General features: G+C 45.7%; 1 protein-coding gene across 1 annotated transcript; it reads right to left on the reverse strand.

The window, feature by feature from the left end:
• Positions 1-218: 218 nt before the first annotated feature.
• LOC311191074 (uncharacterized protein) lies at positions 219-16,739 on the reverse strand (the record flags this gene model as incomplete). The annotated part of the gene is given in 3 exon segments (XM_084263170.1): positions 219-763; positions 766-1,176; positions 15,815-16,739. Coding segments are annotated over 3 exon segments (1,881 nt in total).
• Between the last annotated feature and the right edge of the window lie 522 nt (positions 16,740-17,261).

Consider the following 17,261-nt stretch of genomic DNA (forward strand, 5'->3'; position numbering starts at 1 on the left):
CCCGCCGGCTGGTGGCTGCAGAGGGAACTAAAGTTTGAGGCTCCCACTTCAGGTTTCCTTCCAAGCAAGAAGTGATCATGGGGTCTGTTTCTCAGGGCTAAATACTGCAATTTGATGCTGTGCTGAAAATGTGGAAGAACCTATGTACAATTGCGAGGGTTAGGGCAAAAGCCAACTGCTTTGTTGCAGCACAGGCTTCCTCACAGAAGAAAACCTGCTCATTTCCTGGCTGATACAGCTCTTTGATGTTGACAGCAGTTTAACATCCTTCTCCTGCACTTCACCAGAGCATCCTTCACCTCCTTGTTCCTCAGGCTGTAGATGAATGGGTTGAGCATGGGGGTGACCACGGTGTAGAAGATGGAGGCTACCTTATCCAGGCTGCTGTGGCTAGATGCAGGTTGTAGGTACGTGAAAAATATGGTCCCGTAGAATAGGGAAACGGCTGTGAAGTGGGAGGCGCAGGTGTTGAAGGCTCGTGACCTGCTCCATGCTGAGGGCATCCTCAGGACCGTGCGGAGGATACAGGTGTAGGAGAGCAAAACGGCCATGCTCGTGCCCACCGCGTTTATGGCGACAAAGGCAATGATGACCATCTCGTTGCTGCGGGTGTCGGAGCAGGCGAGCCTTAGCACGGGATTGACGTCGCAAAAGAAGTGGTCGATTTGGTTGGGTCCGCAGAAGGAGCCCCCAAATGTGCAGGCTGTGTAGACGATGGCACTGAGAAAGGCGATGAGGTAGGATGATGCCACCAGCTGCCGGCAGATGTGACGGTCACGTAAAGCAAGGGGTTGCAGATAGCAACATGCCGGTCATAGGCCATCACAGCCAGGAGGTGACACTCGACAGTTGCAAAGAAAGCAAAGCCATGGAACTGCGTCACGCAGCCAGCGAAAGAAATGGTGTTGTTTTCTGATAACAGGTCTGCTAGCATTTTGAGGGAGATGACTGTGGAATAGCAGACATCAGCAAAGGAAAAGTGGGTGAGGAAGAAGTACATGGGGGTGTGGAGGCTGGGAACCACCCAAACCAAGACCATAATCCCAATGTTCCCTACCAAAGTCACAATGTAAATCAATAGAAACAACCCGAAAAGAGGAGCCTGCACATGTGGGCTGTCGGAAATTCCCAGGAGGATGAATTTAATCTGCGTGTGATTTCCTCCCATGACCAGATGTTATCTGCTGAGGCAAAAGGAAGAAAAAGTATCAACATTAAAAAAAAACAGAGTTTCAATTTTGGACCCTATTTCACTCCAACCAATCACCAGGGTAACTGCCATGTCTTGGTATATTCTACTATATTTTCTAAACCCAAATTGCACGTGGGTTTTTGGTCTCCAGGTGAGGTACTGAGGAACCAGCAGGGAGTGAGTTGAAGCAATACAAATGGCAAATTTGTATTTCTGTGCTTTTACACTTAAAGGGCTTTAGTCCAGCACACCAGTATTCAGATTTAAGAAAAGAATGAGATCTTTATTCCCTTCCACTTTGAAATTTATTTCAGGAGACACCTCAGAGGAACCTCGTAAACTTGGAGAAAGTGACAGTCCCTCTGACATCACAGATGACACAACATGAATGACCTCCAGATGCTTCTCTTCTTTGGCTTTTCACTATTATTCCAGTCTTCAAATCACATTTATCAAGTTATTATATATCAGTTACAGTGGATAAGATTTACATCTATTTGTAAACTTGTGATTTACACCTTTATGAGCTCCAGCATACTGAAGCATCTTGCAACCATGGGCATTAAGATGCTTACCTGAAAACTAAGTTGATTTGAAAATCTGCTGATTCCCAAGGCTGAATCTGACTCTATTGTGCTGACAACTTGAAATGCTGCGCTTCCTCATAACAAAACGAGAGTCACCCTTATTTAACAGTAACGTAAATCAGTGCATCTTGCTTTAGCTGGCATAGTAAAAGAAAAAGAATTTGCATAAAGCATTAATCCCTGCTATTACAAAGAAAACCTGCTTTGATAAGGCTGTTTTCCAAAAGAGCCCAGAAAAAGAGGACACAAAGAAGAAACCCTACTGTCGAAACGCAGGCAAGGCTCTGCTTTGTCTCAGTGCTACAGGTCCTCCTGTGCCTCCGCTACTGCCCAGTGATGGGAGCCAAGGATCTACCCCAAATGCAGCAGAGAACATCTGCATGTCCACATCACCTCTGCTGACTGCCTGATGTGAAGAGAGATGTCCTCCTTCCCAAACTTCAGTAGCTGAACTGCTGGGTGAAGAGGCTGTAAATATGGTCCCTTGGGTTCTCCGGGGAGAAGGCCCCCAGGGCTCTTCGGCAGGGTTCACCAGAGGAAAAGAGAGGAGAGAAGTGAAGAGGAAGAGAAGAGAAAAGGAAGAAGAGGGAGAAGAAAAGGAAGAATAAGAAGAGGAAGAAGAAGAGACAGAAGAAGAGGAGGAGGGAGGAAGAGAAGGGCAGAGAAGAGACGAGAAAAAGGATGAAATGGAGTTCTGAAAACCATTGTGTGTATCTGAGAGACATTATGTGGATGAGCAGTCACTAAGCACAGATACACAATGGCAGTAATGGCCAGCTTGCGTGATGCTTCTCCAGAGACTTGTGCCCATGCAAAGGTTTCAGGCTGACCTTAGTGAAAAATTGAATATGGGTTTAGAGCAATTTCAGAACATTCAGAGGTTTCCAGCAAGGGTGGGATTGTCCTCACTTGGACAGCAAGGGCCTAGAAATCCACACCTGGGCTGGTGACTCTTGGCTTCTCCTACATTCAGTGGAGAAACATTCAGAGAGAGATTAATCTCTCCCAGAGTGAACCAATAGGCCTTAATGGCCCTGACCAGCCTCAGCTGGGGCCTCCATCCTCCCCCTCTGCCCATTTGCCCATGAGGTCTATTTAAGCTCAGCCCAAGGCCCTTATTCCCCTCCTGGGTTATGCTAGAGAAGTGCTGGTTTCCAGTACAGCAACAGCTATGCACACCTATGGACTCTTTTGATCTGTAGCGTTGCTTGTGCATGGACATACCTAGCAACTGCTGGGCCCAAGCCTAAGCAGGGAATTGACTTGGCTTAACCTCAGACCTGCTTCATCATCACCATCTGGCCTGATGGTCTGGAGTGTTGGCTGAATTTAGCCCAGGACTCTGGGTCTACCCTACTCACCTTGCTTGGGTACTGTTGGATGGTCTCTTTGAAGAGCCTTCCTACCCTCAAGCAGATCAAGACTTCCTCCCAGCATAGCGTCATCTGCAAATATACTGAGAGAACATTCAATGCCTTCATCGAGGCCATTGATAAAGATGTTGAACAAGACTGGACCCAGGACTGAGCCCTGGGGGACGCCACTCGTGATAGGCCTCCAGCTGGATTTTGCTTCATTTACCACCACCCTTTGGACGATCCAGTTTCTCAATCAGAGTGCTGGGAGAAACAGTGTTGATGTAGACCACATCCATGGCCTTCCCCTCATCCATTAAGTGGGCCACCTTGTCATGGAAGGTTAGTTTGACAGGATCTACCTTTTGTAAACCCATGTTGACTAGGCATGGTGCCCTGGTCATCAAGCACATGGAGCACGATAGCACCCAAGATTTCTCTCTCCATTTCAAGAGCTTAAGGAGGACGAACCCTGTGGTACTCCCCGGACCCCAGGGAGAGAACAAGCCAACATCAGTGCTTGCTCCTCAAGTGGTCTCTCCCCATCCCGATTGTGTCCCTCCATGAGTATTATGATAGTATACTCAGCGGGGGACACAGAGTTGCTAGTGTAATGCTATTTTCAAGTCTTGTTCTCTGGTCCTCAGTACCACCTCCATTTCCTCATTTGGTATTAGACTTATGGCCTTCAGTAGGTTGGTAACATTTTGTTTTGGGAATGGGTCCACTTTTCTTTATGACTTTCAAGGTTGAGGAAAGACAGGGCAATCTTTCTGGCTTGAGTGTTTCTATAGTTGCAAGACACTGAGATGTTGTCTCTAGGAGATGCCGTTTCTTAATAATCTCACAGCAGTTTCTGATCTTGGCCTATTCTGTCTCCCAGAAGACAACTTATCTCAAGGGATAAGGCAGTAATAGCTCCAGACCTCTAACTCTTAAAATCACTAAGGGAATTTTTCCATTATATAGGAAAGAAAAAAGAGAGGGAGGAGGGAAACCCAGAGATGATTGTCACGGAGTGATGTGCCAATGAGGCTGTTGGCAGTTTATCCCAACCACCTAAGCTGGAAAGCCATAAATAGTGAAGACGAGAGCCTCTTGGAGACGTGGCTGTACATGAGCATCCAACATCATGTAGAATTAAAGAAACGGGAGAAAAGGAGACTGGGAATAAATGTGCTTCCCAGAAGCTCTGATGGCTAACGTGAGCTGGGAGGTAGAGCAAGTTGTTTTCCTTAAGTCAGTGCTGATTCTGGGCAATGCAGTCACGCAGGCAGGTAAGAGAGATCTGATTAGAGGCCATGCCAAAGAAATGTGATGGTCATTGTCTCAGGAGCAAAAATTGCCTTTTCTCCTTGACAACATATCCTTGGCTCCTGGTAAGAGTTACACTGGGACACGTATCATGGAAGCACTGGGTTGGAAATCTTTCCTGTGTCTGATGTGTTTACCCTCTCCCGAAGTACAAACCTTTTTGGGGACACGTTAATTAGGCTGTTGTGTTGGTGATGAGCACAAGCACTATCAAGAGATGGATGTTGTCTAAATGATGTTGTGGACACTGATGGCTTGGGAAAACTGGACCATGGTGACAGAGTTTGTATTCAAGGGGTTCACAGATCGCCACGACCTCCAAGTTATGCTCTTTGTGATTTTCCTGCTCATCTATGTCCTCACCATGATGGGAAACCTTGGCATCATCTATGCTGTCTGGCTTGATTCCCAACTTCAAACCGCCATGTACTTCTTCCTCAGCAACTTGTCCTTCTTGGATCTGTGCTACTCCTCAGTCGTGACACCCAAAATGCTCCTGACCCTCTCTTCAGAAAAGAAGACCATTTCTTTTGCTGGCTGTCTCACACAGCTGTATTTCTACGCTGCTTTTGTAACTGTGGAGTGCTACCTCCTGGCCGTGATGGCATACGATTGCTACGTTGCCATCTGCAACCCACTGCACTACCCTGTTGTCATGTCCCAGAAGGTCTGTGTTTCCCTCTTGGCTGGATGCTACATGATTGGGTTCTTTGATTCACTGGTGCTCACAGGGTTTGCCCTGAGGGTGTCCTTCTGTGGCCCCAACATCATTGACCACTTCTTCTGTGATGGGCCACCTCTGTCAAAACTGGCCTGCTCTGATACTCACTCCAATGAAGTGCTGGTACTTGCTCTTGGGGGCTTCAACATTGTTGCCACCGCATCAGTCATCCTCATCTCCTACGGCTGCATCCTATTCACCATCCTCAAGATGGGCTCTGCACTGGGCAAGCGTAAAGCTTTTGGTACCTGTACATCCCACCTGATGGTTGTCACCATCTTCTATGGGACCCTTCTCTTCATGTACCTGCGGCCTATATCCAGCTACTTCCCAGGCAGGGACAAAATAGTTTCTGTCTTTTATGCAGTGGTGTCTCCCCTGCTGAACCCCTTCATCTACACCCTGAGGAACCAAGGGGTGAGGAGTACCCTGAAGAGAGCAGTGCGGAGAATCATTATTTCCATGCCAAAGTGGTAAATGCTTTGACATTTCGTCAGTGATGGGAATGTGGTCTCTCTCTTTTGGGTCCTTTTTGAGATTGAAGAGAAGCTCTGATAAGTTTTCTGTATGTTATTGTCCACTGTGTAGCCTCTCTCTATCTCTGTGGGATTAATTTTTTATGCATTTGCCTCTAGATAGTGTATTGTGTAATGGGAGAAATAAGTACTGATTGAAGGACCACCAGAAGCTGATTGTGAGGAAACACGCTGAAATGTCCAGACTGTTTCTGAGTACTGAGGACTTGGGCCATTTTCTTCTCAGCTGTCTTTGGCCAGAACCTATTCATAGTCATCTTGTCTGGCAGTTTGGACACTTTTTACCAGTGTAGTGGACTATATCCCTACCAAGCGCTAGAGCTCTTCCAGCCACGACAAACCACCTATAGATTTCAGGAGAAGTTCTTAAACTGATAAAAGCTTCTCTGAATCCTCTTCTTCCACAATGACCCATCAAAACATGTTCAAAGGTATTATAAAGTTTTTTCTGCTGCACTTTAGTCCTTTCAAAAGCATTTTATCATGAATAAATACTTCAAGTGGTGGTTTTAATGCAGAGCATTAAGTATTGGACAGGGACAGTTCCTAAATGTAGTGTTAAGTGGAATTTTTCTGTATATATGTTGATGATGTACAGTCATGTCAGGGTGCATTAGTTTCAATAAACTTTATATTTCTTCTATTTTTCTGTAATTTTCTCAAAACATGTAGCTTTATTTATCCGAATGACTGCGGAATTTAAAATTTAGTAGGTAAACATTAAATGTGACCATAGACTCCTTCCCCAGCAGGAACAAAATGCCATGATTCTTGTTAAAATGAACATGGGAAACTTGGGGTGAACTGTGCTGCATAAAGACAAACCACTGCATTTGAGAGATGTCACTCTGTATTTAACTTCAAGACACCTGAATTTACGGTTGCTGCAACCCACCAAGACCCTATGTCATTTCCACACATCTGATTTCAGATTAAAAGGACCAAAAATTTGAAAATTACATATATTTTTCACACCTTTTCATTCCTATCTCAGTTATAAGAGGAAAGAGATTGGTTTGGAAATATCTGGATTGCCCATTTTCATTCCCTTTTTCAGGAGAGAGAGCATGTGTTGAGTTGTACCTGTAGGATGGCTAACAGAGTGGGAGAAACCTGGAGGTCAGGGCCTGGAGCATCTCCCCTATGAGGAAAAGCTGAAAGAACTGGGGCGGTTCAGCCTTGAGAAAAGAAGACTAAAAGGGAATCTCTGTGTCCAGCTTTGGAGACCTCAACACAAGAAGAACATGGACCTGTTGGACCATGTCCAGAAGAGGGCCACAAAAACGATCAAAGTGCTGGAGCACGTGTCCTATGAGGACAGGCTGAGAGGGTTGTGCTTGTTCATCTTGGAGAAGACAAGGCTCTGGGGGGGACCTTATAGCAGCCTTCCAGTACCTGAAAGGTGCCTATAAGGAAGCAGGGCAAGAACTGTTCAGGAGGGCATGTAGCAGCAGGATGAGGGGTAATGGTTTTAAACTTGAAAAGGGGAGATTTAGGGTGGATATTAGGGAAAAAATCTTCAATATGAGGATGGTAGGTCACTGGAACAGGTTGCCCAGAGAGGTAGTGGAGGCCCCATCCCTGGAGATATTCAAGGTCAGGCTTGATGGGTCTCTGAGAGACCTGATCTATTGAAGATGTCCCTGCTTACTGCCAGGGGGGTTGGACTAGATGACCTTTAAAGGTCCCTTCCAACCTAACACATTCTATGATCTGACCCTACCCTGGCACAGCTTTATGCCATTTCCCCTTGTCCTATCACCTGACACCTGGCTGAAGAGACCATTGTGGATCTCTCTACAACTTCCTGTCAGGTCAGTGTAGGCGGTGATATGGTCTCCCCTCAGCCACCTCTTCTCCAGCCTGAACACTCCCAGCTCCCTCAGCCATTCCTTGCATGATTTGCCCTCCAGCCCCTTCCCCAGCCTGGTTGCCCTTTCCTGGACTTATTCAAGGACCTGAGTATGCATCTTAAATTGAGGGCCCCAGCACTGGACACAATACTCGAGGTGTGGCCTCACCATTGCTGAGTACAGGGGTACAATCTCCTCCCCAGACCTACTGGCCACACTATTTTTGATACTAGCCAGGATTCCATTGGCTATCTTGGCCACACGAGCACACTGCTGACTCATCTTCTGTTTGCAGTCAGCCAACACCCCCAAGATCGTTCTCCGCATGACAGCTCTCCAGCCAGTCTCCCCCAGCCTGTAGTGCTGCATGGGGTTGTTATGTCCCATGTGCAGCACTCTACACTTGGCCTTGTTAAACTTCATCCCATTGGTCTCAGCCCATCAGTCCAGTCTGTTCAGATCCCTCTAATAAACCTCCTGACCCATAAGCAGATTAACACTTGCTCCCAGCATAGTGTCATCTGGAAACTTACTGAGGGAACATTCAATCCCTGCATCGAGGTCATTGACAAAGATGTTGAACAAGACCGGACCCAGGACTGAACCCTGGGAGACGCCACTCATGACTGGCCTCCAGCTGGATTTTGCTCCATTTACCACCACCCTTTGGGCCTGGCCAGCCAGACAGTTCTTAACCCAGTAGAGGGTCGTCCTGTCTGGGCCAGTGGCAGCCAGTTTCTCCATCAGAATCTTGAGAGAAACAGTGTTAAGGCTTTACTGAAGTCCAAGTAGACCACATCCACAGCCCTCCCCTTGTCCATTAAGCAGATCACCTTGTAACAGAAGGGGATGAGGTTTCCTCAAGAGGATCTGCTTTTTGTAAACCCATGTTGACTAGGCCTGATGCCCTGGCTATCACACACGTGCTGCACGATAGCTCCCAAGATGACTGTCTCCATTTAAAGAGATTAAAGAGGACAAAGCCCTGTGGCACTCCCCGGACCCCAGGCAGAGTACAAGCCAACACCTTCTGCACCCAACCCAGCCAGTCCTTGCTCCTCTAGTGGTCTCTCCCCATCCGGATTGTGTCCCTCCATGGGTATTATGGGAGATGGTATCCTCAGTGGGGGACACAGAGTTGCTAGTGTAATGCTCTCGTCAAGTCTTGTTCTCTGGTCCTCAGTACCACCTCCGTTTCCTCATTTGGTATTAGCGTTATGGCCTTCAGTAGGTTGGTAACATTTTATTTTGGGAATGGGTAGACTTTTCTTTATGACTTTCAAGGATGAGGAAAGACAGGGCAATCTTTCTGGCTTGAGTGTTTGTATAGTTGCAAGACGCTGAGATGTTGTCTCTAGGAGATGCTGTTTCTCAATAATCTCACAGCAGTTTCTGATCTTGGCCTATTCTGTCTCCCAGAAGACAACTTATCTCAAGGGATAAGGCAGTAATAGCTCCAGACCTCTAACTCTTGAAATCATTAAGAGAAGTTTTCAATTCTATCTGAAGAAAAGAAGAGGGGGATGGGGGATGGAAACCCAGAGATGATTGTCACGGAGTGATGTGCCAATGAGGCTGTTGGCAGTTTATCCCAACCACCTAAGCTGGAAAGCCATAAATAGTGAAGACGAGAGCCTCTTGGAGACGTGTCTGTACATGAGCATCCGACATCATGTAGAATTAAAGAAACAGGTAGAAGAAAAGGAGACTGGGAATAAATGTGCTTCCCAGAAGCTCTGATGGCTAACGTGAGCTGGGAGGTAGAGCAAGTTGTTTTCCTTAAGTCAGTGCTGATTCTGGGCAATGCAGTCACGCAGGCAGGTAAGAGAGATCTGATTAGAGGCCATGCCAAAGAAATGTGATGGTCATTGTCTCAGGAGCAAAAATTGCCTTTTCTCCTTGACAACATATCCTTGACTCCTGGTAAGAGTTACACTGGGACACGGCTCACAGAATTACTAAGATGGAGATCTTTAGTATGTCTGATGTGTTTACCCTCTCCCCAGGCACAAACCTTTTTGGGGACATGTTAATTAGGCTGTTGTTTTTGAGATGATCACACCTGTTTTCTGTTGAATTTAACAGGATTTTTGTAACTTTGTGTGTTGTTATTTCTCTACTTTTCCTCAGAACTAAAAAGGCGCAGAACCTGTCTTTATGCCTTTTGATTGATGTCCTTGGGGATACCAGTAACAGATGCAAGGACAGAAGTAGTTCAGACAGTAGAATACTCAACCTTCTCCAGGAAACCAGAAGGGGTGGCATCTCAATACCTTTTTGAACGATGGCAGTGCAATTGGTGTCAAGTTAGAACAAAGGCCAGTGAGAGTTTTCAGGGCCAAGCAGTGGACTGGACTGGGAATAAAAAAATTGCAGAATATTCTGGCCTGGTATGCTGGCAGGCGGAGGCTTTCTCACAGAGAAAGGGATGATACATTAAACTGTTCTCAAATCCTTGTCTTTGAGACACATAGTTACGGCACAACCTTTGTCTAGCATTAAGCTTGACTTTCTAGCCTGCATTTGATGTGTTAAGGAGCGGCTTGAATGTACTGGGGAAGTTACTGCTTGTCCTACATACATGCTAATTAAGTTGTCGTTAGTGATCACACGGAAATTCCCTCCCTGCCTGAGACCTGTGAGTCTCTTGCACACTGATGGCTTGGGAAAACTGGACCACGGTGACAGAGTTTGTATTCAAGGGGTTCACAGATCGCCACGACCTCCAAGTTATGCTCTTTGTGGTTTTCCTGCTCATCTATGTCCTCACCGTGGTGGGAAACCTTGGCATCATCTCTGTAGTCTGGTTTGATTCCCAACTTCAAACCGCCATGTACTTCTTCCTCAGCAACTTGTCCTTCTTGGATCTGTGTTACTCCTCAGTTGTGACACCCAAAATGCTACTGACCCTCTCTTCTCGAAAGAAGACCATTTCTTTTGCTGGCTGCTTCACACAGCTGTATTTCTATGCTGCTTTTGTAACTGTGGAGGGTTACCTCCTGGCCGTGATGGCATACGATCGCTACGTTGCCATCTGCAACCCACTGCACTACCCTGTTGTCATGTCCCAGAAGGTCTGTGTTTCCCTCTTGGCTGGGTGCTACGTGATTGGTTTTTTTGATTCACTGGTGCTCACGGGCTTTGCCCTGAGAGTGTCCTTGTGTGGCCCCAACATCATTGACCACTTCTTCTGTGATGGGCCACCTCTGTCAAAACTGGCCTGCTCTGATACTCACCTGAACGAAGTGCTGGTACTCGCTCTTGGGGGCTTCAACGGGGTTGCCACCATGTCAGTCATCCTCATCTCCTACAGCTGCATCCTATTCACCATCCTCAAGATGGGCTCTGCGCTGGGCAAACGTAAAGCTTTTGGTACCTGCGCATCCCACCTGATGGTTGTCACCATCTTCTATGGGACCCTTCTCTTCATGTACCTGCGGCCTATATCCAGCTACTTCCCAGGCAGGGACAAAATAGTTTCTGTCTTTTATGCAGTGGTGTCTCCCCTGCTGAACCCCTTCATCTACACCCTGAGGAACCAAGGGGTGAGGAGTACCCTGAAGAGAGCAGTGCGGAGAATCATTATTTCCATGCCAAAGTGGTAAATTTGACATTTTGGCGGTGATTGGAAGGGGGTGTCTCTCTTTTGGGGCCTTTTTCAGATTGAAAAGGCCAGAGCCTATTCATAGTCATCCTGTTTTGTAGTTTGGACACTTTTTACCAGTGTGGTGCATTATATCCCTACCAAGTGCTAGAGCTCTTCCAGCCACAATATGGGACCTATAGATTTCAGGAGAAGTTCTTAAACTGATAAAAGCTTCTCTGAATCCTCTTCTTCCACAATGACCCAGCAAAGCATGTTCAAAGGTATTGTAAGGTTTTTCTGCTGCACTTTAATCCTTTCAAAAGCATTTTATCATCAATAAATACTTCAAATGGTGGTGTTAATACAGAGCGTTTAGTATTGGACAGGTACAGTTCCTAAATGTAGTGTTAAGTGGAATTTTTCTGTCCATATGTTCAAACATCAGTTATGGATGCAGAAAGCTATGTCATATTTACTTGTGTTGTTTTGATTCTGCGTGCTGGAAAACAGTACACAGAAATTATATTCCTTTTCAATTTCTCTGAAATGTCTGTTTTCATTTCTGATATAATTAATTTGTTCAGTAGGAATCACCAAACCCTTTCTTCAACTAGAAATCATAAGGATTGCACTTCAATGTCATGCATACTGTGAATATATAATAGATAATATTCTATGTATATCTCAGAATGAATGAAAAATTGAACCACTCGTGAGTGACTGATACCAAAATAAAATTTCCACTGCTTTGCCAAATTGTGTGGTTTTGATGAATGTTGATTTAAAATTAAACAAATTCTGACAACGAGAATCCTAGCCAGTACGCCACTGGGGATTGTTGGTGTTTTCTGGTGCTGAGTCTCTCTGCTAATTTGTTGTTTTTACTCTTGCTTTGTGAACACAAGTGGCAGTGCTTTTGGAGAAGATGGCTGGGGAAAATCAGACCGAGAGCCATATATTTCTTCTTGAGCAATTTATCTCTTCTAGATTCCTGCTACCCATCAGTGGTGGCGCCGAGAACATTAATGAACTTTCTGATGGAGAAGAAAATAATCTCTCTTGTCAGCTGTGACACCCAGCTTTTTTTTTTTTCCATAGGTTTTGGGACCACTGAGTGCTTCCTTCTGGCTGCAATGGCATATGACCACCACATAGCCATCTGCAGTTGTTAATATCATTTTGCAATACACCTATACATGTGCATAACCTGTCCTGCTTTGTATTAAAATTAGTCCCAAGAATTCATTTCCATAAACTCCTCCCCACTGCGCCTGTGCACTGCTGTTTGGTGTTGGTCGTTGAGGGTCGTGGGGATGAAGTCGGATGGCTCCTCTTCGTCACCGCAAGTAACCTTCTGTTTTGTGCAGGCTCAGTTACCCCCTGACTCTGATCCAAACTGTAAGTTTGGTTTCAGCAGGTTTTGTATACCTTCAAGGACAAGGGGGAGCTCGAACTAGCTACAATGAGATGCTCTGCCTGAATTTATCACCAATTACGAGACAAGCAAGGAATTCATCGGACAGATAAGGAGTTCGTTAGACCAATGGGGTGACTGGAACTCGTCAAAGAAATCATTTTATTTTCACAGAGCACATAGTAGGCATCATTAATGCAAGGTCATTTCTGACACAAACCATCCTGTTAGTAAGCCCCCCTTAACAAGCACCATTTAACCCTTTGCAAGCAATTTATTAGCAAGCGCCCTTTAACCTTTTGCAAGCATCTTGCTCGAAAGCCCCGTACCACTAGCACTCTGCTGCTCTGACATCTCAGTCAACAAGCATCTGATATTTGGCCTTGGGGTACTGGTGGAGATGGTAACCATCTTGGCTGTCCTGGTCTCCTATGCTTTCATCCTCTCTGCCCTCTGCTAAGAGCCAGTGAAAAACCTTCTCCACTTGCACCTCTCACCTGACTGCAGTCTCCATCACCAGATACCATAGACAGTTTGAGTCATCGTCTGTATTTTCTTGTGGGTAGCTTTTTCTTCCTCCCTCTTGGTCTTTTCAGATGCACACTGGACATTAGCTCCAAGACCCTTGATAGCCCTGTCAAAATGCTCTTCCACAGACATCTGTATCTCCCAGTTTACAGCTTAAAACCTGCCTTGTGACCTCTTTTCATTTTCAGGATCTCACTCCCTTATCACTAAAGGGCAATGAATTGTTCCTGTACAACTCCAGGAAATTTCATTAAAATAATGAATGAAATACCTTCATTCTAACAGGAAAAAAATCAACATTATTCTCTCCTGTGTTAGGCACCGCTTTGAGGTATGTGTCCTCTCTTATCTAGAGGATAAATCTTGATGAGGTATCTCAAGCTAAAGAACTGGTAACTAATTTTTAGATAGGTAAGGGTAAGGTGTATGAATACAGTCTTAAATATTCAGACCAATATGGGACAGGTTCTGAAGGATCTACAGAGCACCCAGTTTGCTCCTTCTAATACGTCTGGGCTGATTTAACTGCACCTGAAGGGGTACGGTGCCAGCTCTTCCTGCCCAAAAGGTTGCTTGAGGGTTTTTTGAGGTGTCAGAACCACTTGCAGACAGCATCTCTACTACGTTTCTAAAGCGGGAATTTTGTGTGTGCAGCCATGGGTTTCTTTCTACGTTTGGTAGATCCCTTCTCTGCAAAGATCGAAGCAAAATGATGCAATGATGATGCTCTCAGTAGAAAAAGTATTCCCAGGGCAACCAACCCAGTTTCTTCTATTGCAGGAGTTTACAATTCTGCCTTCCCTGCACTTTAGACCAAAGTTCCTCTAAGAAGTTCACTGAGTTGGATCCACCACACACAAGGCGATGGCAATCCAGAGCTCTTTTAGGGACCTAACACCGAGTCTGGAGAAATAGTTGAGCATTTTAGTTCTCTCTGCTTTGGAAAGGCTGTTAAGAGGAAAGAAGGATGCCCAGAGTAGGGTAATTCATCAAGCAGCAGCGAGTGCCACGTATTACGTTTCTCATGGCTGCCTTTCTTGAGAGAGGTTGGAGCCAATGATCTTTTGCGGTCCAACCCAGGATTTTTATGGTTCTATATTTCTATATGTATGCCATAAGCAAAAGTGTCCAACAAAGTAGAAGGAAGAAAAACCAGATATGCTGAAGGTCTTAAAAGACAGAAAATATCCGATAGCAACCCTCTCTGACTTGCCAGACTTTTTAGCTTCTAATCATGTTGATTTGGGCTCCATCATTCAGCTGCAAGTGGAAGCCACTTGCTCCCTGACCTAAGGCAACGTCTCCTCTCCCACTGCCAGAGTACCCAAATACTTCACCACCAAAATACAACCTAATTTCCATGCTAGACAAGGGAAAGAGATTTTTCTGCTGCAGCATATCTCTGGAGAGGAGCACAGAAGGTGTCTGAGTGGCAAGGGGCAACCAAAATCAAGCATGTGAGAAGGAGGAAGGCTCTCTGCTGAACTTATCTTGACAACCTGGATTTTGCTGCGTTTTGCAAGGAAGTTGCAGAATTGCACCCAATCACAAACGCTCGTGAGCGTGCGCTCAAGAAACAGCAGATGCCCCATGGAATTAATTAGGACGAGCAGAAATTAGGGTGCTTTTTCTTGCACCCGTCTGCCAGGTAAAGATGATGGATTCCTGGTTCCCTGGTGCTGTGGTCATCCCTGTACCATGCTTTATGTCCCCCGCTCCTTTCTGAGCCATAATTTGCAGAATTGCTGGTTTAGGGCTTTTTGCAGACCCAGACAGCTAGCATCTACCCACAGTTTATATGTTCAGGACCATCTTTCAATTACGGGGACTAGACACGCAGCTAATTTTTAAAAGAATGTTTGGTTTTCGTGGTGTGATTTGGACGTGGGACACTGATGCACACCTCCCGGTGTAATTCCACATGTCTTCCCAGTTAAGGAAGTGGCACATAAGAGGAATGCAAAGCACCACTTGAAATGAATGTCAGTCCCTCCCTTGCTGCTATCACTGTGCAGAAATTGTCCTTACAGCGGGCAGCTTCAACACGGTTCATCGTCCTCTATTTTTACTTACACTGCCTACACTGTCAGTGAAGATGTATGCCCAAATGTGTAGCCTGGGAGAGGAATTCCCCTTGGTATTTAAAGGTGTAGCTCCAGATCCAGCTTTTCCATATTTCAAGTCAGGAACAAACACGCTGTATCTTTTCAAGCCTTTTATCTTACTTTTTGTTCCCCCAGAAAGTAAATTTTAAAATGCACTCACTCTTCCAAAGCGTTTCCTCCCAGCCCAGCAGTGTAACTTTGAGAAATAACTCCCAGGTTCAGAGTGAGGAATTTTATTGGAGTTTGGGGGTATGGTCAGTATCTTGCCAGAAAAATACATATTTATCAGTGAAAAAAGTTATAAGCCAATAAAGCTATGATTTGTCCTTTCTGTGAGAAAGAGTTCTGGAATAATTCAGGGTAATTTCTTCCTACCGGCTGGTGGCTGCAGAGGGAACTAAAGTTTGAGGCTCCCACTTTCGGTTTCCTTCCAAGCAAGAAGTGATCATGGGGTCTGTTTCTCAGGGCTAAATACTGCAATTTGATGTTGTACCAAAAATGTGGAAGAACCTATGTACAATTGCGAGGGTTAGGGCAAAAGCCAACTGCTTTGTTGCAGCACAGGCTTCCTCACAGAAGAAAACCTGCTCATTTCCTGGCTGATACAGCTCTTTGATGTTGACAGCAGTTTAACATCCTTCTCCTGCACTTCACCAGAGCATCCTTCACCTCCTTGTTCCTCAGGCTGTAGATGAATGGGTTGAGCATGGGGGTGACCACGGTGTAGAAGATGGAGGCTACCTTATCCAGGCTGCTGTGGCTAGATGCAGGTTGTAGGTACATGAAGAATATGGTCCCGTAGAATAGGGAAACGGCTGTGAAGTGGGAGGCGCAGGTGTTGAAGGCTCGTGACCTGCTCCATGCTGAGGGCATCCTCAGGACCGTGCGGAGGATACAGGTGTAGGAGAGCAAAATGGCCATGCTCGTGCCCACCGCGTTTATGGCGACAAAGGCAATGATGACCATCTCGTTGCTGCGGGTGTCGGAGCAGGCGAGCCTTAGCACGGGATTGACGTCGCAAAAGAAGTGGTCGATTTGGTTGGGTCCGCAGAAGGAGCCCCCAAATGTGCAGGCTGTGTAGACGACGGCACTGAGAAAGGCGATGAGGTAGGATGATGCCACCAGCTGCCGGCAGATGTGACTGGAGATAACGGTCACGTAAAGCAAGGGGTTGCAGATAGCAACATGCCGGTCATAGGCCATCACAGCCAGGAGGTGACACTCGACAGTTGCAAAGAAAGCAAAGCCATGGAACTGCGTCACGCAGCCAGCGAAAGAAATGGTGTTGTTTTCTGATAACAGGTCTGCTAGCATTTTGGGGGAGATGACTGTGGAATAGCAGACATCAGCAAAGGAAAAGTGGGTGAGGAAGAAGTACATGGGGGTGTGGAGGCTGGGAACCACCCAAACCAAGACCATAATCCCAATGTTCCCTACCAAAGTCACAATGTAAATCAATAGAAACAACCCGAAAAGAGGAGCCTGCACATGTGGGCTGTCGGAAATTCCCAGGAGGATGAATTTAATCTGCGTGTGATTTCCTCCCATGACCAGACGTTATCTGCTGAGGCAAAAGGAAGAAAAAATATCCAAATTAGAAAAAAACAGAGTTTCAGTTTTGGACCCTATTTCACTCCAACCAATCACCAGGGTAACTGCCATGTCTTGGTATATTCTACTATATTTTCTAAACCCAAATTGCACGTGGGTTTTTGGTCTCCAGTTGAGGTACTGAGGAACCAGCAGGGAGTGAGTTGAAGCAATACAAATGGCAAATTTGTATTTCTGTGCTTTTACACTTAAAGGGCTTTAGTCCAGCACACCAGTATTCAGATTTAAGAAAAGAATGAGATCTTTATTCCCTTCCACTTTGAAATTTATTTCAGGAGACACCTCAGAGGAACCTCGTAAACTTGGAGAAAGTGACAGTCCCTCTGACATCACAGATGACACAACATGAATGACCTCCAGATGCTTCTCTTCTTTGGCTTTTCACTATTATTCCAGTCTTCAAATCACATTTATCAAGTTATTATATATCAGTTACAGTGGATAAGATTTACATCTATT

This window comes from Gallinula chloropus, assembly GCF_964237585.1.
Source record: "Gallinula chloropus genome assembly, chromosome: 4".
NCBI lineage: Eukaryota > Metazoa > Chordata > Aves > Gruiformes > Rallidae > Gallinula > Gallinula chloropus.